Source organism: Pipistrellus kuhlii, unplaced genomic scaffold, assembly GCF_014108245.1.
Source record: "Pipistrellus kuhlii isolate mPipKuh1 unplaced genomic scaffold, mPipKuh1.p scaffold_m20_p_1, whole genome shotgun sequence".
Classification (NCBI taxonomy): domain Eukaryota; kingdom Metazoa; phylum Chordata; class Mammalia; order Chiroptera; family Vespertilionidae; genus Pipistrellus; species Pipistrellus kuhlii.
In genome coordinates, this window is record NW_023425404.1 from 157861903 (window position 1) to 157887003 (window position 25101).

Genomic DNA, 25101 nt, shown 5'->3' on the forward strand with positions numbered 1-25101 from the left:
GTCTAGTTTTACTTAAGTCTTTTGTAAATTCATAAAAGTTTTTTTTTTTTTTTTTAATTTTTGCAGATGAGCCATGTTTGGGAGATAAATCCATATTCTGTCAAATGGAGGTGCTGGCGCGGTACTGCTCTATCCCAGGTTATAACAAGCTATGCTGTGAGTCCTGCAGCAAACGCAGCAGCACCCTGCCCCCGCCCTTCCTTCCCGAAGCTGCTGAAACTCGTGATGAAGTTATCTTTCACCCCAGTGACCTCCCTGGGTCCCTAGTGATGCCTACATCTTTGGTTCCTTACTATTCAGAGACTCCTGCTGAGAGGAAGAAATCTTTGAGTAGGATCTCTTCCGCGGGGGGTCCAAATGCATATGCTGCTTTCAGGCCAAACAGTAAACCCGATGGTGCTAACTTACCCCAGAGGAGAGCTCAGCGAGCAGGAAATAAGACTGTGCGACAGGTCTCCCCTGCCACCAGGGGTGGCCACCTCACTTCATCCTCACAAACAGCTGCTGCCCCCTTCCTTGCAGTCCATGATTCAACAGGTGCTTCTTCTCAGGCAAGAACCTCAAAGAAAGAGGAAAAGATTCATGACAACAGACATCCACTAAGGTCGGCCACCTTGGAAAGATGAAAAGCTGAGCCTAAAAGGCTAGAAATCAGAGGAAAGCCTGGCCAAGCTCCCTCTCCCAGTGGTGCATACAGCTTGTTTAATGTGGAAATCTCCATACATTGTCAACCCATTTTACCTGTAAATGGAAGAGCAAAAGTGCTGGTTCACTTTCTAGTTGTTTCCCTCCTTTTTTTTGTTCTGCATTGACTCTTTACCAGAACTCATTGGAAGAAAGCACCCAAGAGTATTAACAGAGGGAAAGTGGCTAAGTAGATTGGTCACTCTCTACAGCACAAAAGGGACTGGAGCCAATGGTGCACATCAGCTGATTTTGTTGTTGTTGTTGTTTTAAAAGAGTTATAGTAAAAAGGAGGTGCCAACGGTTTACACCTTAACAAAATATTTTGGAAGTGGAGTGAAGAATTTGTAGACTTGTATTCCCTATTTATCTATATTAGAAATATTGTATGAGCAAATTTGCAGCTGTAGTGTAAATATTGTATATTGCAGAAATCAGTATTATTTTAAGAGATGTGTTCTCAAATGATTGTTTACTATATTACATTTCTGGATGTTCTAGGTGCTTGTCATTGAGTATTGCCTTATTTGACTTCTTTTTTTTTTGGGGGGGGGCCTTGATATTCAAAGCAGAATGTTACAAAGAAGAAGTTAGAATTACAGCTACTGACCATACAAAGGGTTTTATTTAATCAACAGTATGATACTTAAGTTACAGAAAAAAACAAGCTGCCGATACACAGATTTCAGCTTACCTATCACTTTCCATCCTTTAATAAAAAGGAATAGGACTGTGGTCACAGGGAACAGAGACCAGTCAAGGAACCTGTGCAAGAAAAAAAAATGGAAACCTTCTTACCAGGACCTCAATAGGCACCACTGAAGTATCCGATGTTTTTGTGTTTTATTTTTTACTTTCCCATTGTTGACACATCCAAGAAAAAGCATACTCAATGTACCGTAATAATAACAAAGGAATATGTATTGAGATAATTTGTATGTCGGTAGCTGAACTAGAATTTATACTCGAGTATAGTAGGGCTTTGGAAACAGGTTCAAAAAAGCATTTGTCAATGGTTGCAATATTTATTTTCTGCATGGTTCACACACCCAACTGTTCACAACCACAATGCATCTGACTGCAATAATGTGCTAGTAATTTATGCCAGTGGTCACCTTACTCACAGTGAAGCCAGAAATGCTCTCTCCAGGGAGTAGATGTAAAGTACTTGTATATAGAATTCAGAACTGAAGATATTTATTAAAAGTTGATTTTTTTTCTTGATAGTATTTTTATGTACTAAATATTTACGCTAATATCAATGACATATTTTGGCAAACTAGAGAGACATAATTAGAGATGCATGCTTTGTTCTGTGCCTATGGGAGAACCTTAGTAAACAACAGCCAAATCAAAAGAGCTAAAGCTGAACAAATTTGATGTGGTGCAACCATTTGCATCTTGAAATGTAGTTGAAATGAAGTTGATTTGTCCCCCTTCAATGAAACAAAATAGTTTGGACTTAGTTTTTTGTGAAATAGTGAATTAGAAACACTTTTTTTTTTTTAAGTATGTGAAAGAGATATGCACTTCATGAATTATATACTTCAAAGAATAAAGTAATACGCATGTCACCATAATGGTTTTGAGGTCAGTTCCTGAACTGTTTAAAATGTATTATGCATGCTAACATAAAGACATGTTAACCTTCAAATCACAGAATGTGCAAGGACTTTTGCATTTGAAGCATGATAAACTAACAGCTTCACCTATTATTGACTCTATACCTCCAAGGAATCGCTGCTACTTTGTGCAAGACTTTTGAAAATAAAATGAGTTAGGTGAATTCCAAATCATAAAATAATCCCCAAGCCTTAAGTAAAGGTCATTCCCCACCCCCAAAAATGAATTCTCTCTAGTTTGCTTGCACGTGTATACATCTGGTCCACAGGAGAGTATAAAGATGGTCACACACATTCACCTCCCATAAAGATGTACATTTGTTATACTTCTGATCTCAAGCTTCCTTTTTATTAAGCTAAAAAAATTTTTTTTATCAAAGTGTACACTACTGATACTGTTTGTTGTATTGGGAGCATGTAGCAATAAAAATGTTAATAAAATGTAGATTTGGCTCCACTGAAGTTTTTATCATTGGATTCATCACTGAGTAATAAAAAGAAAAGTATTCTTTCCACTTACAAAGTGAAATAGCATCAAATCCATTTGCTAATGGACTTTCTCTAAACTGTTCTAATGAAATAACAGTGTCTGTTAGTCTCACATCGGGGTGTATCATGATATACTTTAAAAATAAAAATTAGAAAAACAAGATTTTATGGGGTGTGGCTTAAGTTCATTCCACAGAATTATGAAGAGGCAGGGAGAAAATGATGATAATGTTAATGCTACCCTTATATATAAAAGGGGATAGACTATTAAAATGCTGCCCACCATCTTAGAACCTTGATTGCCTGAGGATTGATGGGAACCCATCACCCATGACTCTAAAGTATGGGGAGGAATAGGACATCACATTGGAGGGCCTTCCGGGAGTCACCACCTAAAACTTCATATGTAAATGAGTTTAGGTAATCTGGCTAGGTTTCAGTTTCCTTGCCTGTAGAATGGGAGACAGAACTGAGAAACACTATTGCGTGAGGACTGTGAGAAATAACATAAAGCTGCTAGCATACAGTAACTCACAATTAATAGTGTCATCATCCTTATACTGTTCACAGCCTCATCTTCATTGTGTGACCAAACCACAGCTTTCCTCTAGGGTTCACAGCTGGTTTGAATCATGGTCACTGGGCCTCATTGATAGTGGTAAAGGCTGGAATTTCAGGAATCTAAAACAAACAAAAAAATGTAGCTTTAAAAATTGATGGGAAAGACGAACTCATTAAAAATACTCTTCAGTCATTGATTTTTGAAGATTTGTAGCTATTTATGCTCACTCTGCTTTTGCCAACATTAAATAGTCAAACTGAGGAATAACTGTTAAATGTATGTTTCTATAAAGGTGGCCATGTGTGCAATAATTCCCCAAATTATTAGCAAAACAATATTTCTCATATATTTATATTAATCACTTGGAAGAAATACTAAGTCATTCCTCTATATCTATATTGTATTTTCTTTATGAAGGGGCTGCTCAAATATAAGATTTTAAGAACTGAAAAATTATGGAAACAAAGATATAATATCACTTGTTTAAAAGAAGTACTAAAAAGTAAGCAGTTAAAGTAAAACTGCTTAAAATGCAACTCTATCTAATAAAATAGTAATATGCAAATTAATCATCACTCTGCTACACCCACAAGCCACGCCCACAAGCCAAGCAGGAGCGAATATGCAAATAAACCCAACTAAGATGGCTACAGCCACAGAAAGCAGGAGGAAGGCTTGGGTTTCCCCAGCAATGGAGGAAGCCAAGATTTCTGCCTGCCCTTGCCAGCCTAGGCCTCCACTCAAGGCTACAAAGTTTTAATGATAGAAGATACATAAATCCCAACAGAAATGGCTGCCACCACAGAGCAAGCAAAAGGCTACAAAATTTTAATTGTAGAAGATAAATAAACCCCAGATACCAGGGCCTCTGCTTGGGTCTCCATGGGCCGTGGCTGGCCTGCAAACCACCACAGGCCCCTTACTCAGGCCACCCTAAGGGAAAAATCCACCCTGATCTGGAATACCCTTTAGGGCAAACCAGCTGGCCCTCACCCATGCACCAGACCTCTTCCCTATCTAATAAAAGAGTAATATGCAGATTGACCATCACTCCAACATATAAGATGGCTGCCCCCATGTGGACACAAGATGGCCACCACAAGATAGCCAGCAGGGGAGGGCAGTGGGAGGAACCAGGCCTACAAGGGAGGCAACTGGGGGCAATCAAGCCTGCAGGAGAGGGCAGTTAGGGGCAAATAGGCTGACAGGGGAGCAGTTAGGCATCAATCAAACTGGCAGGGGAATAGTTAGGGGGTGATCAGGCTGGCAGGCAGAAGCAGTTAGGGGCAATAAGGAAGGCAGGCAGGCAAGCAGTTGGGAGCCAGCAGTCCTGGATTGTGAGAGCGATGTCCGACTGCCCATTTAGGCCTGATCCCACTAGGATAGATAGTGGGTGAAGATTTTAAAATACTAACAATAATTTTAGGCCTGGTTTCTCCCAACTGCCCTCCCCTACTGGGAAACTTGCAGTGGCCATCTTGTGTCCACAGGGGGGCAGCCATCTTATGTGTTGGAGTGATGGTCAATCTGTGTATTACTCTATTATTAGATAGGGTAGAGGTCTGGTGCATGGGTGGGAGCCAGCTGGTTTGCCCTAAAGGGTTTCCCAGATCAGGGTGGGTTTTCCTTTGGGGTGTGGGGTGGCCTGGGCAAGGGGCCTGTGGTGGTTTGCAGGCCATCCACTCCCCTTGGCAATTCAAGCAGAGGCCCTGGTATCTAGGGTTTATTTATCTTCTACAATTGAAACTTTGTAGCCTTCTGCTTGCTCCATGGAGACAGCCATTTCTGTTGGGATTTATTTATCTTCTTTATTAGGCAGTCGGACATCCCTCAAGGGGTCCCAGATTGGATTGGGTGCAGGGTGGGCTGAGGGACACCCCCTCCCACGCGCCCCCATGCACGAGTTTTGTGCACCGGGCCTCTAGTAAAATATAAAAGCCAACCTGGGGTGTACAGGCATTACAATATATCAACTAATATTAGAAAACAGTCATCTGAGGCCCAGACACTTCTGTATAAATCACTTAGAGCTAGAGATAAAAATTAAAGCAAAACAATCTACTGAAATCAATTTATCAAAAGCACAACTTTTAGGACAAAATGAAATGCTATAAATTTCTTCAAAATCAGAATTACCCCTTTATTTCTTTCCCCCATTCTGATATATGGCAGGTGCATAAAAAGTCACTTGACTTTGGCACGATAATGTTATTGCACTGACACTGTTGACTGGAAAGGCTGCTCTTTTCCAGCCATTCATACTTTCAAACAAATTACTAATTTGACCAGTTAATTTTCAACCATTTAAAAAAAATTATTGTTATTATTTTAAAACCTTCACCCAAAGATATCACCCCCTCCCCCAAAATGATCTTTAGCGAGTGGAAGGGGGGGGGGGGCGGGAGGAGGAAAAGAATGAGAGAGAGAAAGAAAGAGAGAGAGAGAGAGAGAGAGAGAATGTGAGTGATACATCTACTGGTTGCCTCCCACATGTGTCCTTATAGAGACTGGGGAATCAAACCTGCAACTGAGGTACAAGCCCTTGACCAGGAAATGAACCTGTAACACTTCAGTCCACAGGCCAATGCTCTAATGACTGAGAAAACCGATCAGAGCTTTTTAACAACCATTTGCTTTTTAACAATTCACCAAGGTCTGAGTAGTGATTATATACTCTGTTATCAAGAACAAAATGATTATTCACAGCCAAGTGTTATTCTTACTCAGATCACAAGTGTTAATATCCTTCCCTATAGGATCACTCCAGAATATCAAAGCTCTTATTATAAACAAGTGATTCTAAAATTAGAAATATATCCACACAAAGAACACTTCTTTTCAAATTAACTGTTTGGAGATTTACATGGAGAGACTCTCACTAGTAGTTCAAGAGTGAAAATAAACATCTCTCTGGTCGAACCTAAAGGGACAGTAGGTCTGCTTTCTGTTTCATGCCAAAGAGGTAAGACTTCTAAAGGTCATAATAATAAGTTGGTGTCCTATTGAGGGGGTGGGCACCAACATCAAACTGTTGGTTTAAGTGCTGGTTCTATATCCAACTAATTGTGATGTGTGAATTACTTAATGTGTCAAAGCCTTAGTTTTTTTATCTATAAAATGAAGATGACAATGAACTATACTCTATGGGGCTGTTTGAGAATAAAACTAGATAATCCAAGGAAAGCAATAAACATGGCCTGACAGGCATTGACTGTGCTGAGTAAAACTATGCAATTACTTTACCTCTTTATGGATGACTGACAGGCCCCAAAAGATTCAATTTGTTTTTTATTTTTGTTTACATGGTTTCAGTAGAATTATTTTTTATTGTAAATTCTATATATTTTTTTATTTTTATTAAATTTATTGTGGTGACATTGGTTAATAACATTATATAGCTTTCAAGTATACAATTCTATGATACATTACCTGTATATTATGTTTTTTTTTTAAAATCAAGGTCACAATTTTCGAAAAGTCCCACATGCCCAAAAGAAGTTGAAACAATATCCAAAGAGAAAAACGTATGAACTAGACATAGATTATAGAAAGTTGTCTGTTCTTAATGGACAACCTGACAAATGAGTCCAGAGATCAAGGGAACTGCACTCTCTGCAGTGGCATCCTGCACCACAATATTTTGTTCACAGCTTCCTGCCACCAAATCCTCTTTTTTTTTTTTTTAATATACTTTATTGATTTTTTACAGAGAGGAAGAGAGGGATAGAGAGTTAGAAACATCGAAGAGAGAGAATCATTGATCAGCTGCCTCTTCCACATCTCCTACTGTGGATGTGCCCACAACCAAGGTACATGCCCTTGATCGGAATTGAACCTGGGACCTTTCAGTCCGCAGGCCAATGCTCCATCCACTGAGCCAAACCGGTTTTGGCTGCCACCAAATCCTCTTAATGAGGGACACACTTTCTCAGGGTTCAAGGGATGGGCTCTGACTACCACATGGCCAGGGAAGAAGGGTTCTTATATGACCTTTAATTATAATTGAAGGCCATATATCCTCAAATCAGTATGTGTCGATGAGAGCATCATAAAGAAGTGAGTAGAAGTGTGAACTTAGAGAAAAAAATCTGAAGTCCTATGAGTAAAGCATATTGCACTTCCCACTGAGCCTATTGCAACCCTACACGCTACACAGGAATGTGTCCTGCATCTTGTTTGTGTATAATGAGATGAGTCCCATTTCTCTAATTTTCAGAAGGCCTGTCTAAATGACATGCTGTATCATTCTGGTTTCTCTGTTGGATTTCTCTCCTATTTTTAATATCTCATATGTTGCCAGTGCTTAAAGACAGCAACACAGCCTCTGGCTGAATGCTTTCATAGCTGTAATGTCCACAACATGGAGCTCAAATTGTTGGAAGCAGCATGCCCTGATGTCTTGTGCTTTTGCTTTGGATTTTCATGGTGGTTAGAAATGCTCTTTTTTATTTATTTTTTTGTGGGGTTTTTTGTTTGTCTGTTTGTTTGTTTGCCACATTACTAATGCTGTAGTTTTTCTCCTCCATATTCAACCTTCTGACTCAAATCTTTTAACCTGGTCTTCAGCACAGTTTCCTGAAACTTGCAAGCATGTTCAGGTCTTCCTCATCTTACAGGATAGGATCAAACTTATGCTTGACTCTGCTCTGCCTCATTAGCCACTTTCTAGTCGTTCTTCACCACCAAACTTCTCAAAGAGAGTGGCTTCACTTCCCCACATCTCCTTCCCATCCCTCATCAGCATTCAAGGTGGAAACCACTGCAGCCTGTTTTCTGTTCCAAGCACACAACACGAGTTTTCTCAAAGCTTATGGGATCAATTAATTTTTTATTGAGTTATAATTATGTATCAAACATTGTTATAGGTGCTTGGAATACATCATGTAAAAATTGGTAAGAACCACATAGCATACAGTATTCATTATACACTGGTTTGTTATATAGGATGCTAAAAGGTGATACATTAAAGATCCTATATAATTATATGCAAATTGACCATCACTTCAACACACAAGATGGCCACCCCCATGTGGCCACCACAAGATAGCCAGCAGGGGAGGGCAATTGGTGGCGACCAGGCGGGAAGAAGAGGGCAATTGGGGGGAGGGGGAGACCAGGCCTGCAGGGGAGGGCAGTTGGGGGGAAGGGAGGGCCAGGCCTGCAGGAGAGGGCAGTTGGGGGTGACCAGGCTGGCAAGGGTTGGCAATTAGGGGCAATTGGGCTGACAGGGGAGCAGTTAGAAATTGATCAGGCTAGCAGGGGAGTGGTTAGGGATGATCAGGCTGTTAGGCAGAAGTGATTAGGGGCAATCAGGCAGTCAGGGAGGTAAGAGGTTGGGAGCCAGCAGTCCTGGATTGTGAGAGAGATTCCAGATTGGAGAGGGTGCAGGCAGGCTGGGCTGAGGGGCCCCTCCCCTACCCTGTTCATGAATTTCGTGAAATGGGCCTCTAGTGTTGTATTATAAAATAGGAGGGTGGCGAGAATACAGAAACCCTCCTAGCTGAGACACTTCTGATCCTCATAGCCAATTGGCTTGGAGATCAATGCTTCCCAGTGATACCAACAAACAAGCAAGACTTAACAACAGGACTGCACACACAGCCCACAAAGGGCTACACCAAGTCTGTCCACCTCAGGTAACTGGGAGGCTGACTCACTGAACCATATAGGACACCTTAGCACACAAAGCCACCCTACCAATTCAGGGAAGCTGTGAAAATGCCGAGACAGGAAATAGATCACAGACAAAAGAAATAGAGGAAAAGAAGAGACTGGACATAGAGTTCAAAACCACACTTATAAGGTTTTTCAAGAATTTCCTAGAAAAGGTCGATAAGACCTATGAGGAGAAGAAAAGGGATCAACAAGAACTAATAAGGGATCAACAAGAAATAATAAGGGATCAACAAGAAATAAAGAATAAATTTTATGAAATAAAAAATATTATACAGAGTCCTAAAAACAGAATGGAAGATCACAAGAATCAAGTCAAAGATTTGGAACATAAAGAGCCAGAAGACACTCCTCTGAAGAAGCAAGAAGACAAGAGAATCCAGAAAGTTGAAGATAATATAAGAAACCTCTGGGACAACTTCAAGCAAACCAACATCAGAATTATGGGGGTCCCAGAAGAAGAGAGAGAGCAAGATACTGAAAACATACTGAAAGAAATAGTGACAGAAAACATCCCCTACCTGGTGAAAGAATTAGACTTACAAGTCCAGGAAACACACAGAACTCCAAACAAAAGGAATCCAATGAAGACCACACCAAGACACATCATAATTAAAATTCCAAGAGCAAAAGACAAAAAGAGACTATTAAAAGCAGCAAGAGAAAAGCAGGTAGTTACCTATAAAGGAGCACCCATATGATTGTCAGCTGATTTCTCAACAGAAACCATGCAGGCCAGACCGGAATGGCAAGAAATATTCAAGGTGATGAATAGCAAGAACCTACAGCCAAAAATAATCTACCCAGCAAAGCTATCACTCAGAATAGAAGGCCAGATAAAGAGCTTCACTAATAAAAAAAAAAAGCTAAAGGAGTTCATCACAGCCAAACCAGAATTATATGAATTGCTCAAGGGGGTTCTTTCGGAAGAGAAAGTAAATAAAGATAAAAACTATGAACAACAAATACATAACTATCAACAAGTTAATCTAAAAACCAAGGGAATTAAAAAAAATCTGATGAACAATATTAACTGGTGAATATAATAGAATCAGAGGAATGGAAGGAGTGAACTGACAATTCTCAGGGCAAAGGGAAGTGGGGGGTGTGGGAAGAGACTGAACATAAACTGTGCACCTATGGATGAGGACAATGGGGGGTGGGGAAAGGGCAGAGGGTGGGTTGGGAACCTGGTGGAGGGAAGCAATGGAGGGGGGTATGCGGAACATTTGTAATAATATGAACAAAAAAGATATATTTAAAATAAATAAAATAAAATAAAATGGAAAAAAATAATAAAATAGGGGGGTGGCAATATAATCTATTTAGCAAGTAAAAGTAGAAGAAAGACTTAAAGGAGGTGGGGAAATTTTAGGGAAGAACATTTGAGGAGGAAGAAATGATGAGTTCAGAGTCCCTGGGCAGAATAACATCTGGCATGTTCACAGAACAATAAGGACAACAGTGAGCTGTATGGAAGAGTTGGAGGGGTGAGTGTTCAAAGGATGAATAGTAGGCAATAAGGTCAGAGAGGTAAGGGCTGATTGAAAAATCACTAGAACCTGGCGGGCCATTATAGGGACTTTGGTTTATATTGTTACCAAATTCTGTACAGCATTTCATGGCCTATTGAAAAGAGCCCAGGATGACTAGTAAATCCCACATAATTTGAGTTTGAATTCTACTCCCCATTCATGAATTTGAATCTCTTAGTTCCCTCATCTACAAAATGGAATGAAGTCTAATAGACTTCTGGAATGAATCAAATGAGTTCATGTGTCTAAAAGTGTTTTTTTTTTTTTTTTAATTCTCCAATTGTCTTTATTATAAGTAGACCTTAATTGTCACTTGCTAGGCTTTCCTATTTTCCCCTGGATCTGACATTATACAGTCGTGAGTCGGACTCTGCAGGACATTTGCAGAACTGCTGTCTGACTCTTCCTTCTCAGGCCCTTTGCCTGGCTCCTCTCTCTCATCACCCCTTAAAAAGTTGTCCCAAATTTATATGTAGAAACCTTCTATTCCAAACCACAAACACATTGCAAGTGTCTGTTGGATATCTCTTCTCTGCTGTCATAACAGCCCTCTAATGTTTTAAAAACTGAATGACCACACCCTTTAAGGTACACTTAGCTCCACTCTCTGTTTTTCTCACTACTCTGAGCCTCATAGAGAACCAACCATACTCTTTCACTATCCTTTTCTCTGTTTTTTGGTCTGCGTACTTAATCTGGCCCTTGTCCTGCTGATTCTAATTTTAAAATGTCTCTTGCCTCTGTTCCCTTTTTGGTCCTGATTTTCTCTGTCCTGTTCACATCAGACCCTAACTAGAATGGTCATCACAATTGTCTTATGATATCTCACTTTGTTTCCTCACCCTTCTCTAACATTATAATCCCCAAATGAGTTCTTAATGGACAAATTGCATGAAAATTCACAATTCTTACTTGGATCACACTGTTAGAATATTTTTTAATTACTAGATTAAAAAAAATGAGTCTATGCTATTAATTCACTTCTAAGTAGTGGCTGGGGTCAGAGTAATTGGAATAGAAATAATTTATGGTTTAAACTATAACCTCAAAGAAATGTCTAAATGCTGTAAGAAATTCTACTGATGTAGTCTAGTCTTGTGTGTACAAACCACCTAATAACTGATATTAAAAACTCCCAAATTTACTTTTCTAGCCCATAGCCTCTCTTAAGATACAGACTCATATTTGTAAATGTTTACTTGGTATTTTCACATTTGGACAAATAATAAAAATTTCTAACCTAACAAGCCCACATTTTAATTCCTGTTCTTCCCCTCAGTGTTGTCCTTTCTCTCAGTGTCTCAGGCCCAAATCATGGAGTCACTCATGATTCCTTGGATTAGTTTTCCATTGCTATATGCTATATGCTATAAAATGTCACCAAAAACTTAATGGCTTAAACAATACAGATATTATCTTACAACTCTATAGATTAGAAGTCTAACATCAAGACTCAATGGGCTGATATCAAGATGTCAGTAAACCTGCATTCTTTCTGGAGGCTCAAGGGAAAATCCATTTTCTTACTTTTTCTACCTTTCTAGCAGCTTCCAACATTCCTTGAATTGTGGTCTTTTCCTCTATTTCAAGCCAGCAAGAGCAGGGCAGTATTTTTTGCATTACACTTCTCTGATCCTTATGTCATCTCCTCTTTCAGCATAACAGGAGAACTTCTGCATGCAAGGAACCCAGGGGATTAGAATGCACCATCCAAGAAGCCAGGAGAGTCTCCTCATCTCCAGGTCAGCTAATTAGCAACTTCAATTCCAATTGCAATTATTAGAATTCTGAATTCCATTTTGTCATGTAATGTAACATATTCACAGATTCTTGAGATTAAGATGTGGACACCTTTGGGGGGTATTTTGCCTAGCACATACCTCTTTCTTTAATTCTTCATTCAAGTCTTTAAGAAATCTTACTTGTTCTCATAAACACAATCTGATGATTTATCACCATCTCCATTACTATCACTCTGATCACAGTCACAATCATCTCTCAACTAGATTATTATAATAAATTCTTAACAGTTCTTTCTCTTCGTATCTTTGCCCCCCCACTATGCTCCTTTCTATTCAAAGCAATTCCTTATTTTACTCAGAATATTTACAATGTCTTGTGAGATATTACTTCAGTCTGACCCCTGTGCATCACCAATCACCCTCCTCAATTCATTACTTCACTGGTCTCATTTCCTACTAGTCCCTCTTACCCTATTCCAGCCACTGTAGTCTCTATTCCATTCCATGTGTACCCCTGCCTTACGACATTTACATTAGCTGTGTCCTCTGCCAGGAATGCTCTTTCTGGAGTATCTACTTGGCTGAATTCCTCATGTCCTTCATGTACTTGCTCAAAAGTTATCTGAGTAATTGAGTGATATTTTGGCCATCCTACATTAACACCACAACCCACATCAATCCCCATAGGACTCCTCCCAGTCTTTTTACTTTGCTCTATCTTTCCTTTTTCTGTAGTACTTAATGCCTTCTAATTTATCATATCATTAATTGTTTCCTTCACTAAAATATAAGTGTCACAAAGGTGGGGTTATCTGTTTTGTGTAACACTTAGGAGAATAACTGGTAGGCATTCAACAAATCACTGTTGAATAAACAAATAAATAAGACAATATGAAGGCACTCATTTGCCCTCTTTTTAATCAATTTCCCCACATTTATAAAGTACTAGAGGCAAATTTGTACTAGTACAAATTTTGTGCACTGGCGTGGGTGGGGTGGGGGAGGGTCCTTCAGCCCAGCTTGCCCCCTCTCATAGTCTGGGAGCCCTCAGGGGATGTCAACCAGGCTGATCAGCTGAAGGTGCCACCCCATCACCCCACTGCTGCTGCCACTGCCAGATGTAGCAGCCGCCAAGATATTTTCATCAACAGGGACTCCAGTCCCTTCACCACAAAAAAATTACAACTTTCTTTAGGCATTTTCAGGATGTCTTTTTCATAGAAAATGACATCTTTTTTTTTTTTTCTTTTTAATCCTCACATGAGGATATTTTCCCATTAGTTTTTAGAGAGCGTGGAAAAGAGAGGGAAAGACAGAGAGAAACATTAATGTGAGAGGCACACTTCAATTGTTTGCCTCCTGCATGAGCTCTGACCTGGGCCCCAGCCAAGGAGGAGCCTGCAACCTAGGTATATGCCCTTGATTAGAATCAAACTTGGCCCCCAGCTGTAGTTGCAGTGCTGGGGCTGGGGCTGGGGGCCAGCCCCTCTGCGGGTTTGTGTCTCTGCTGCTCTGGCCCCAGCAGCCCAGCACTGTGGCCATGGGGCTGCAGCTGGCTGCTGGCTCCTTTGCATGTTGTTTTCTCTGGCTCCGGGGCTTGTCTCAGGCTCTGAGCCCACTCCAAGCCCCTCCTTCTGAGCTGGTCATGACTGTTACACTGTCCTGGCCTAATTTGCATATTACCTCTTTAGATATATAGATAGATATAGATATAGATATAGATATAGATATAGATATAGATAGATTCTCAGTACATCTCTTTTCTTTTGCCATGTCCATTAAGTTCTGGCTGCGAGGGACTGCATTAAGCTTTTCCTTTTCCTCATTGTGCTTCATTCTACTTGATAGCATCGTTTCATTCACAAGACACAGGTCATTGAACCTGTGTAGCCATCTCTACACTTGCAAATTTTAGGAGACTTTTCTTACAATAGACTGCTCAACCCTCTGCCTTCCTTGTATTGTATGAAATAAATGAAAATAACCTATTTCTTGTTTTGACACAATTCCTACTTCTGCTGGGATTATAATGATTTCTTGTTAGCTCAATATATCTTCTAGTTAGCTATAACATTTTATCATGCAACAAATGCACTTATTAAATGTAATATAAATACTGATTTGAATTTATTCCATGAGAGTATTTTGAGCTTTAAGAATATAGTTGATAATGTATAAGCCTAAAAAAGGACTTTGAAGTTTGTAATAGATCTTAAGATTGGCAATTAATTGAAACTAAAGTTATATTAATTTTTAATATTAAATATTTAAAAGCAGTTTGGAAACTCAGGATTGAGTTACTCAAAATACATAACTTAAGTAGCTGATCACAGCTATCCTATATAATAAGGAGATAATATGCAAATTGACCCTTATGCCCTCACATAAGATGGCCACCACCTTGTGGTAAAAAATGGCCACCCCCACGTGGTCAAAGATGGCTGCCACGGGATGACCAGCAGGGGAAGGCAGTTGGGGCATCCAGGCGGCAGGGGATGGAAGTTGGGGGTGACCAGGCTAGCAGGGGAGGGCAGTTCGGTGTGGCTGGACGTACAAGGGAGGGCAGTTGGGGGGACCAGGCTTGCAGGGGAGGGCAGTTGGGTAGGACCAGGCCAGCAGGGGAGTGGTTAGGGGGTGATCAGGCTGGCAGGCAGATGAGCAGTTGGGAGCCAGCATTCCCAGATTGTGAGAGGGATGTTCCACATTGGAGAGGGTGCAGGTTAGGTTGAGTGACATCCCTCCTCAGTGCACAAATTTCATGCACTGGGCTTCTAGTAAGGTATAATAATCTCTGAAAAAATATCTTAAAAGCCAAAGGCTGTGATCTTTGCAGGTTTCTAAGTATTTATATTTATTCAGGCTTTTTGCTTTGTTCACCTGGATTTTCTGGGCTATGCATGTATTGCCCATTATGCTATTTAAAATTTAAAATACTGTTTTGTAAAATGGCACTTGAGTTTCCATGGTTCAGAAAATGGAAAAGGTGATTATGGTTGTTGAAGTCTGTAATTTCCAGAGTGATCCTTGCTCCAGTTACACTCACCTCCGAGCTAAACATCTCCAAGTTTACATCAAATTTAAAGAGCTAGGATTCTCTTCAAAACTGTTCTCTCCAACCAATTTCCTTCATGGCTAAGTTTCTTCCATATCTTAGAAATGGTAGTACTTCTACTCAGTTACTTAAGCCAGAAAACCTAGACATCACCAAGTACCCTTCCCTCCATCCACATCCTCACCATATCTAGGTCATCAGAAAAACACAATTTCTAACATACTTGCTAAAATCTACACCTACTGCTGTAGCCTTGGTCCAGGCCACCATCCACTCTCATCTGAAATATGAAAAATGTTCCCCCATCCCTATTCCTGGTTGTATATACTCCAAAAAATATTACTTAAAATATGCCCCTGACACATTCATGGCTTTCCATTGCACTCAGAATAAAATCCAAACAGACTCTTGACTATATACCCTACCTAATTTTATCCACTTCTCCCCTTGTCCTCTGCTGCAGCTACCTGGTCTTCTTTTAATTTCTTATATGTCAATGTCTTCCCTACCTGCTATGGGAAATGTAAACACTGAGACTATGAAACAGCTTCAGAGAGGAACTAATAATTTGTGTTTTGAGCAAATTTTAAAGGCTCTTTAAAAGTATTTTAAAAATATATTTTATTGAGTTTTTTCTTTTTTTACAGAGAGGAAGAGGGATGGATAAAGAGCCAGAAGCATCGATGAGAGAGAAGAATCCATCAGCTGCCTCCTACACACCCCCTACTGGGAATGTGCCCACAACCAAGGTACAGGCCCCCGACCGGAATTGAACCTGGGACCCTTCATTCCGCAGACCGACACTCTACCACTGAGCCAAACTGGTTTCGGCAGATTTTAAAGGCCCTTTGAAGTATTTTAAAGGAAGAAAGAAGTTCACAAAATAATCAAAGTTAAGAATGGAAGGCAAAAAAGGTGAATCCTAGTAAAGGAAGAAACAGGCGTTAGAATGAACAAACGAATACTTTTTGAAAATGTCAAGTGGGTCCATACATCCTGAGCTTAGATCCTGGGGGGATAATGGATCCATTTCTCCCAGGCCTAGTCCTGTGAAGCATATGATTCCTCCCTGAAGCAAGAGTCCATTGGCAAATGATGTCAAATTCTGAAAAACTACCATATTCTTTTAGGATCTAGAGGTGATATAATTTTTATTTTAAATTATCCCAGGGATCCTCGAAATTTCCAGCTGATAAACATAAACTATAAATTGAATTTACTTGTAGAGGGTAGCCATGGTTCTATTACATGAAAGCCTTTCCCATATATTAAATGCATCTGAAATATATTTCTTTATGCATCAAGCCTGCCTCTTAAACTATTTTCTAAAGTTTATGTCACTTATCTTAATTAGTAGTACAAATTGCCTTCTAAAAGTTATATTCTATTTCTAAAGTAAAACCTACCACATATAAACAAATATTAGACTTAGCTCCGGAAGTAAAATAAAAATTTCCACATCTATTTAACACCTTCTGAAAACTAAGGTGTGTTCTCTATTTGAAACTGTCAAATCCAGTGGCTGGTGCAAGGAGCTGATAAAGCTATTCACATCCTGTTATTTAGCCCTGCTTTGTTCTCTGCTACAAGACAGTGCCCATACCATCATCATCAATTGATGCCCTTGATCAGTAAGAAATTAAGTCCACATGTGGTTGGGTTTTTTACAAACTTTCAAATTGCTTCTTTTTCAATGTTCTGGCTGATGGTACATAATCTTTTTCTATACTGTTTTTTCCCTACTTTATTTCACAAGCTCCTTTCCCTAATTTCCATTCAGCTCAGTATCTGAATAACAAGAGAGGAATACACTGGTGGCCTTTCAGAGCCTATAAGAAAGGAAAAAGCATAACAAAGCCACTACAATACACTTGAAAAGTCATTTGCTTTATTCCTGATGTGCAGCGATTCACAAATGGGATCCCGAATCAAACTACTTAAGTTTAAACAATGACACTAAACTTCAATTTTCCCCACCTCAAAATTAGGGTAATAATTGTGCCTACTTAAGCAGGATTACATGAAGATAAACCAGATAATACATTTAAAAATGTTATACTGTTAGTGAGGAAAACAATATATTTAGGTCTTTTATTTGTTACTTAACTTGCTATTATTTCTTGGTTAATTTTTCTTTTTTTGTGTGTGTTCCTTTATTATTCCAAATTGATTTTATATTTACTTACTTATTCTGAAAATGAAACCATAAAGAATGAAGAGATGTATTATTACAGAATTGATTATGTATAGGGAAGTTGAATGCATTATAAACTGCAAAAATAGAAAAAATAGCCTCTTAAAAGAACAATAAAATGTAGATGTATTCTGTCATGCTGTGTAATAAGTTTGTCCTTATTAATATGTGTGAAAATTCATACCTCACTTCATTTCCCTTATTTTAATAATGTAATGAGCAAAAATGTTTCAAATGGCTATAACCATGTGCTAGACATTGATTTTATAGGAATTGGGGTCTCTGGATTCCCATAATAACTGAAAGGCAAAGCAATATGGCCTGCCAGTGGTCATGGCAACTAAGATGGTCTTACTGAGGAGGAAACATTGCAGTCTTCTCAATGTGAAAACGCATTTTCATGTTGGATAATAAAATTCTGACGCCCTGCATCCCAGGATACTTCTGATCTACCTATTTTATGAAAGTGGTAGAAAGAAAATTACTCATTAAGAACAATCTCACTTATAAATATCGGAAAGTGGAGGTGTTGAATTTAGGAGCCCGCAGTGGAGGAACAAGACAGCTTACAATTAATGTTTCTATTATATTGATTGCCTGTAGTCAAGGGCTGCTTTCCTTTTATCTTTGTTCCTAATTCCCATTCAATTTACACAGCTTGGAGACTCAGAAAAGCATTCACTTCTCAATTTGTAGAAGAAATATCGAGAAAGCTATGAAAAACAAAGAGAACTCTCATGGGCAGGTTCTAAGTGGCAGGATTTATGTTACATAATTTGGACAACAAAACAAGTTATGAGGCTTGAGATCTAACTTCTCATGCCAGACAAATTGTACAAGTTAAATATGGTAACACAGGCAAATGCTATTGGGGCAAAATATTTAGAATCTTAGAATATTAACCCAGCTGGAAAAGCTATAAAGAATAAACAAAATAAGAACCAATTATTATTTTCAGCAGTGGCAGCATTATAAAGATGCAAGGATACAGAATCTACGACTGGTGTTCAGAATGTCAGAAACTACCACGACAAAAACTTTTATTACTAGCTTGGAATTCCTGAGCCTTTAAAAAAGAGTCAAGTTTCCTCATCGGGAGATGAAGGTTAACTTCTATTCCAACTTGAAATCTAAAATGTCATTTTAAAATATCCCAGATTTCTAGCTCAGTAAATGCTATTTTCTTCCACATTAGCCTATTCGTAATATAGTTAAAGAACACTTCAAATTTTTCTCTTGCTTCTCTCTGCTAAATTCCATTTGGCTCTTTGCTTATTTTCTCCAAATATTTCTTGCTGTCAGCATCAGTCAATCTGAAAAATTACTGAGCTCACACATTGTTGTGAATGTTCTATTGGAAAAACAAGAGATAGCAGAGGTGCCCCCACCCCCCTGCTTTTATGTCTCTCTGATTGTGACTACACGTGTTAACAGAACAAAGATGATCCTATTAATTCATGGTTGTTATAATACATGAGGAAAGTAAGCAGACAATATGATTAGTTTTGGAGTAAGTAGCAAACCTGCCTGAAATACATTCATTTTGAACAAGAGGAAAAAGGATCACATTTTACAAATCAGAAAGTTTAGAACAACTGAAAGAAGGCCACCACTTTAAAATAATTATTTTACTCTTCAAACAAGTTTCCTTCATGACACCTGATTTAAATTTGCTTCAAAATATTATAAAAATAAATATTTAAAAATAAAATGTTGTGAAAATACATATATTGTTACCAATTTTCTAAAGCAGAAGGAAATTTTGGTTCAATGGATAGGACTTCAAAAGCATCTACAAATCTACTGAAATTATATGCACTATTTTGCACGTATGTGAGTATGGGCATTTCTATTATATTCATCAGTTTAACAAGATGCTGTGTCTTCCAAAGTATTTGAAATCACTATTTTATTAAGTAAATCAGAATTCATAGTTGTATCTATCCCTCTTCAAAGAGTATGATGGGATAATTCATTACATAGGTACATGGTGACACACAACACTGTTTTAAAAGGTTTCCTGATAATTTGGGGAAGTTTTTATTATCTTATTGTATATTTAGGCATACTGAAATTTGAATATGATTCTGAAAAAATCTTTTTTTAAAATATGTAATAAATCATAACAAATGACATGTTACCACAAAAACTAAAGAAAAAGTATATTGTCTTTCAATAGTTAATTTCAATATGGAATGGATTTGACATGCAATTGCCAATGTGGCTATGTCCTTTTTCATAGTCCCCCAAAAATTAATTTCATGAAACACTTGTGACTGATAGTAGTTTCCTCCTTTCCTTCTCCCATCTCTCTTAGAGATATAGGCCAGAAATGCCCACCATTCTTCTTGATGACATCTTCACCCTAAGACAGAGCAGAAGCTTAATCATGTACAGTAAGAATTACACAGGTAAATGCCACATGGAAGCCTAAACCCTCTGTGCTGCCACACTTAAACCCAAGAAAGACTATCCCACAGTAACTAGACAAAGTGACCATCTTAATCACGGTCTTCTGGCTCTTGTGTTCTTTAACGGGACCTTCCCTGATGGTCTCATTTTCTCATGCATGTCAGCTATGTTGGACTATAGGCACCTTGGATAATACTGAAACCACTATACATGTACAAATATAGCTTTAAGAAAAACAAATGGCAATAAGCCGTTATTGTTAATTTCATTATGTGATACCTTTTTTTTTTTTTTTTTTTTTATGTCATCATCTTGTATTTCTTTTCTGTGCTGGCTCTTTCTTTGCTTGGAAAATTTTCCCTTTTAATCAATAGCCAGACTTCCTCATCAATGTAACTATTCTATTTTATCATCACTAGTAAGAAAATGTCATTTGCAGTGTTATATTTATTAATAAATGTGTATATATGTATGCATATATAATCATATATAAATGTGTATATAATTATATACATTCCTGGGATGTAATGTTGAATGTATCTACAAACATAGTTGTATGATCATTGAACAATTTATAAATATTAAAAATGAGAAATAGATTGCCTTTACTTCTGGCTCAAGCCAAGGATCTTCCTCTCAGAAACCTCTAACCTCCAGGATGTTAAGTATAAAAACGTAATTATAAAGTCCTTCTACCACAACCAAGTATATTAGCCTCATTAATCAAGTCTTATTTATCTAATAATTTGTAAATACTTATTTATCTAGCCATCAATCTCAGTATATTATTAATTCAAAATCAGGAGTGATTAGAGCAATGCCAGAGGGATCACTCTACAACAGAAGTCTAATCATCATCTTTCTTTAATTTTTTTAGTAGCTCATAACTCTGATGCTGCTCCTTATACTAAGTCTGTTCCTTCCCAAAATACCATTCCCCACTTCCTTCTTCTAACTTCTATTCATATTGTTCAATTATCTCAAACTTTTTCTGACTCTTCTGACACTGATTTATCTTTGGTATTTTCATTTTTCCGTGTACAGACTAATGAAATGTCACTTTTATTGCTTATCTGTCTCCTTTATTGCACTGTAAAATTTTTGAAGCCGTAGGCTTTTTATAGGAAAATGATAGATGCTAAGGATGTTGAATAATGAATGAACAAATGAGTGGATTAATGAATGATTGAAGTAGACACAATAACAGAAATCCTGACTGACAACTTAACATTAATAGTAATATAGATTAACAGAGAAAATATTCAAATTCCCCACAGTGAAGTGATGAATGCTATTGCTAAAAGTCATGACTTAAATGATGTCCTTCCATTTCTATTTAAAGAAGGTGAAAACACATTATTACAGAATTTCAATAAAAATGATTACAAATGAATGATGAATGCATTGGCAAAGAAGTAAATTCATCCATCTGCAAAATTCATTTTGTTGCCTGACAACTTGAGATAAATGTATACAGAACATATATGTTTCTATTGTATAAAAACTTGCTCTGATGCCTGATTCTGTGCCACTTGATAGGTGTTAAATATTTCAGTATATTGTTATGGGGAAAGAATTATTTTGAGTGGTGAATGAACTCTTAAAGTGAAAGATGTAATTTAAAAAATAAAAAATCGCCAAAACCGCTTTGGCTCAGTTGATAGAGCGCCGGTCTGTGGACTGAAGGGTCCCAGGTTCGATTCCGGTCAAGGGCATGTACAATGGTTGAGGGCACATCCCCGGCAGGGGGTGTTCAGGAGGCAGCTGGTCAATGTTTCTCTCTCATTGACGTTTCTAGCTCTCTATCCCTCTTCCTTCCTCTCTGTGGAAAATCAATAAAATCAACAAGAGCTCTTTTAGCTAAAAAAAACGTTCTTTTCTTTTTTTGGCATTGGTTTCTTTGTGAAAAGTGAGCATACTCAGAATATACATAGATGTACACTGCCTTATGTTTGAAATGTATTTTTCACCCTGCACTTATTCTTAAGGTTAACAGTTTTCAGAATATATACTGCTTCTGATACTTTTACAAATTATCTGTTGCAATTTTAAATGAGGATAGTCTCAGACACAAAAATGAATGTAGATCATAAAATGGTCTTAAATGCTAGACTCTTAATTCTAGTTGTGAAAAAATGGGAAACCCAAGGGCAAAAAAATTAATGAAGTCTTTGAAAGGCTTTAGCATCCCACTTTAAATGTTTTCAGAACAGAATCCCTAGCCCCAACTGCCCTCCCCTGCTGACCTGATCCCCATAACTGCTCTCCCCTCCTGGCCTGATTGCCCATAACTGCTTCTGCCTTGGTCCCACCACCATGGCTTTGTTTGGAAGGACACCTGGAAGGTCTCCAGAAGGTCTCCTGGTCTAATTAGCATGTTATTATTTTATTAGTATAGATTTGCTTCAATATGAGTAATTATAATTACATTAACAGTTTGTAATAAAGTCTAGAAAAAGTAAAGACAAACAGAAATATAGCCTTAATGTAAGCACCTGCCTATGGTGTGTAATGAGGAAGAAGAGAAGCTAAGATTTGTATTTTGAGACAAACTGGCAAAATGGGGATGAAAAAATAAACAACAAAAGTCAACTATTTAGATGAAGGATCAAACATTTAAAAATAAAAGGCAAGGCTTTTAGTATGTGGGTTTTCTAGGGAAAAAAATTCACTTTTGAGGGAAGATGATTAAAAATGTCTATCAACATCATCAAAATGTTCATAATTCCTAAAGCAATCTATAGGTTCAATGCATTCCCCATTAAAATACCAACAGCATATTTCACTGACCTAGAAAGAACTCTCCAAAAGTTCATTTGGAATAATAAAAGACCCCAAATAGCCACAGCAATTTGAGAAAGAGTAAATAAAGTAGGAGGGATCTCAATACCAGACTTCAAGCTGTATTACAAAGCCATTGTTCTCAAAACAGCCTGGTACTGGCACAAGAACAGACATATAGATTAATGGAATCGAATCGAGAACCCAGATATCAACCCAAATCACTATGCTCAATTAATATTTGACAAAGGAAGCATGGATATACAATGGAGTCAAGACAGTCTCTTCAATAAATGGTGTTGGGAAAATTGGACAGATACATGCAAAAGAATGAAACTAGATCACCAACTTACACCATACACAAAAATAAACTCAAAATGGATACAGGACTTAAACATAAGACAGGAAACCATAAAAATACTATAGGCAACCACAGGCAGCAAAATCTCAGACGTATGCCAAAAGAACTTCTTCACTGATACTGACCCTAGGGCAATGGAAACTAAAGAGAAAATAAACAAATGGGACTACATCAAAATAAAAAGATTTTTTACAGCAAAAGAAACCATCAACAAAACAACAAGAAAGCCCACTGTATGGGAGAACATATTTGCAAATGTTATCACTGATAAAGGTTTAATCTCCAACATCTACAGACAGCTTATACAACTAAATATTGATAAAAGGAAGATGAATGATCCAATTAAAAAATGGGTAATGGACCTAAATAGAATATTTTCAAAAGAAAACAGAAGGAAGGCTAAGAGGCACATGAAAACATGCTCGAAGTCACTAATTATCCGAGAAATATTTAATCAAAACAATAATGCGGTACCATCTCACACCTGTCAGAATGGCCAACATCAATAAATCAACAAACGACAATTGTTGGCAAGGTTGCAGAGAACAAGGAACCCTCTTGCACTGCTGGTGGGAATGAAGACTGCTGCAGCCACTGTGGAGGACAGTATGGAGTTTCCTCAAAAAAACTGAAAATGGAACTCCCATTTGACCCAGTAAGCCCACTCCTAGGAATATATCCCAAGAAACTAGAAACACTAATCAAAAAGGATATATGCACCCCTATGTTCATAGCAGCACAATCTACAATAGCTAGAATCTGGAAACAGCCTAGATGCCTGTCAGCAGATGATTGGATCCAAAAACTATGGTACATCTACACAATGGAATACTATGCTGCCATAAAAAAGAAGGAATTCTCATCATTTGCAGCAACCTGGATAGAACTAGAAAACATCATGCTCAGTGAAATAAGCCAGTCAATGAAAGAGAAATACCACATGACCTCACTCATTTATGGATATTAAAGAACATTATAAACTGATGAACCAAAAGACAGATATAAAGATAGTAAAGCAACAAGCAGACTGTCAAATTACAGCTGGGAGGATAGGGAGATCTGGGGGAGATAAGAGATCAACCAAAGGACTTGTATACATGCATATAAGTATAACCAATGGACACAAAACTCTGGGGAGGGGGGGGCAATGTTAAAATATGTACACAGATAATAATTTAATAAAAAAATGAAAATAAAAATAAAAATGTCTATCAAACAAGAGTTGGTCAATGGACATTAAGTGTGCAGCATTTACCATTACATATAATGTTGTAACAGATCAGTTTTAGAGTTAGATGACCTAGTTTTGGATCTTGCTGCACAGCTTATTGGCTCTGGACAATTTCTGTGCCAGCTCTGGGAAATTTACACAGTCAATCTTGCCCCTGTTCATTCATAAAATAATGACACCTAGGGAATGTTAGTAGGTTTCTTATGAATAAAGCATGTTGAGTATGACACATATTAGGTACTAGATACTTGTTTCTGCTATTAATTTAAAGTATGAAGTGTTATTGATGTTTTCATTTAGCATGCTATATTTATTGAGTTTCATTGTTATCATTTTATTTGTTCCTTCCATTTACTGGTCATTTGTATTATTCATAGATGGTCATATTCTTCTACCACAGCACCCCTAGGAACATTTAAATACAGATTTCTCCAATGTTATGCAAATTTATCTCAGATAAGGAGGAATTTAATTACTATAGTTTAAATTTAGAGATGGGAGAAATGTTGTATCACATCCTAATTCAACAGGCGGGCTACTGTGTGGTTGACAACCATGAAGTAGTAAAGAAGCCAAGGTAGAAAACAACCACCACCTCAAGGCAGTCTCTAGTAATTTCTGTTATCTTGGGGACTCTTTCTATTTCATGGCATTTGTGTTATCTTACCATCTATTACATGCCAAAATATCTATCTATCTATCTATCTATCTATCTATCTATCTCTTTATCTATCTATCTATTATCATCATCATCATCATCATC

At 37.9% G+C, this 25101-nt stretch overlaps 1 protein-coding gene across 1 annotated transcript in view; it reads left to right on the plus strand.

The window, feature by feature from the left end:
* ADAMTS3 (ADAM metallopeptidase with thrombospondin type 1 motif 3) overlaps window positions 1-2751 on the plus strand; it is a 233873-nt gene extending 231122 nt beyond the window's left edge. The window contains exon 22 of the mRNA XM_036414250.2: window positions 67-2751. Coding sequence (XP_036270143.1) covers window positions 67-626 — 560 coding nt within the window. The 3' untranslated portion in view covers window positions 627-2751. The remainder of the gene's footprint in view (window positions 1-66) is intronic.
* The last annotated feature ends 22350 nt before the right edge of the window (window positions 2752-25101 follow it).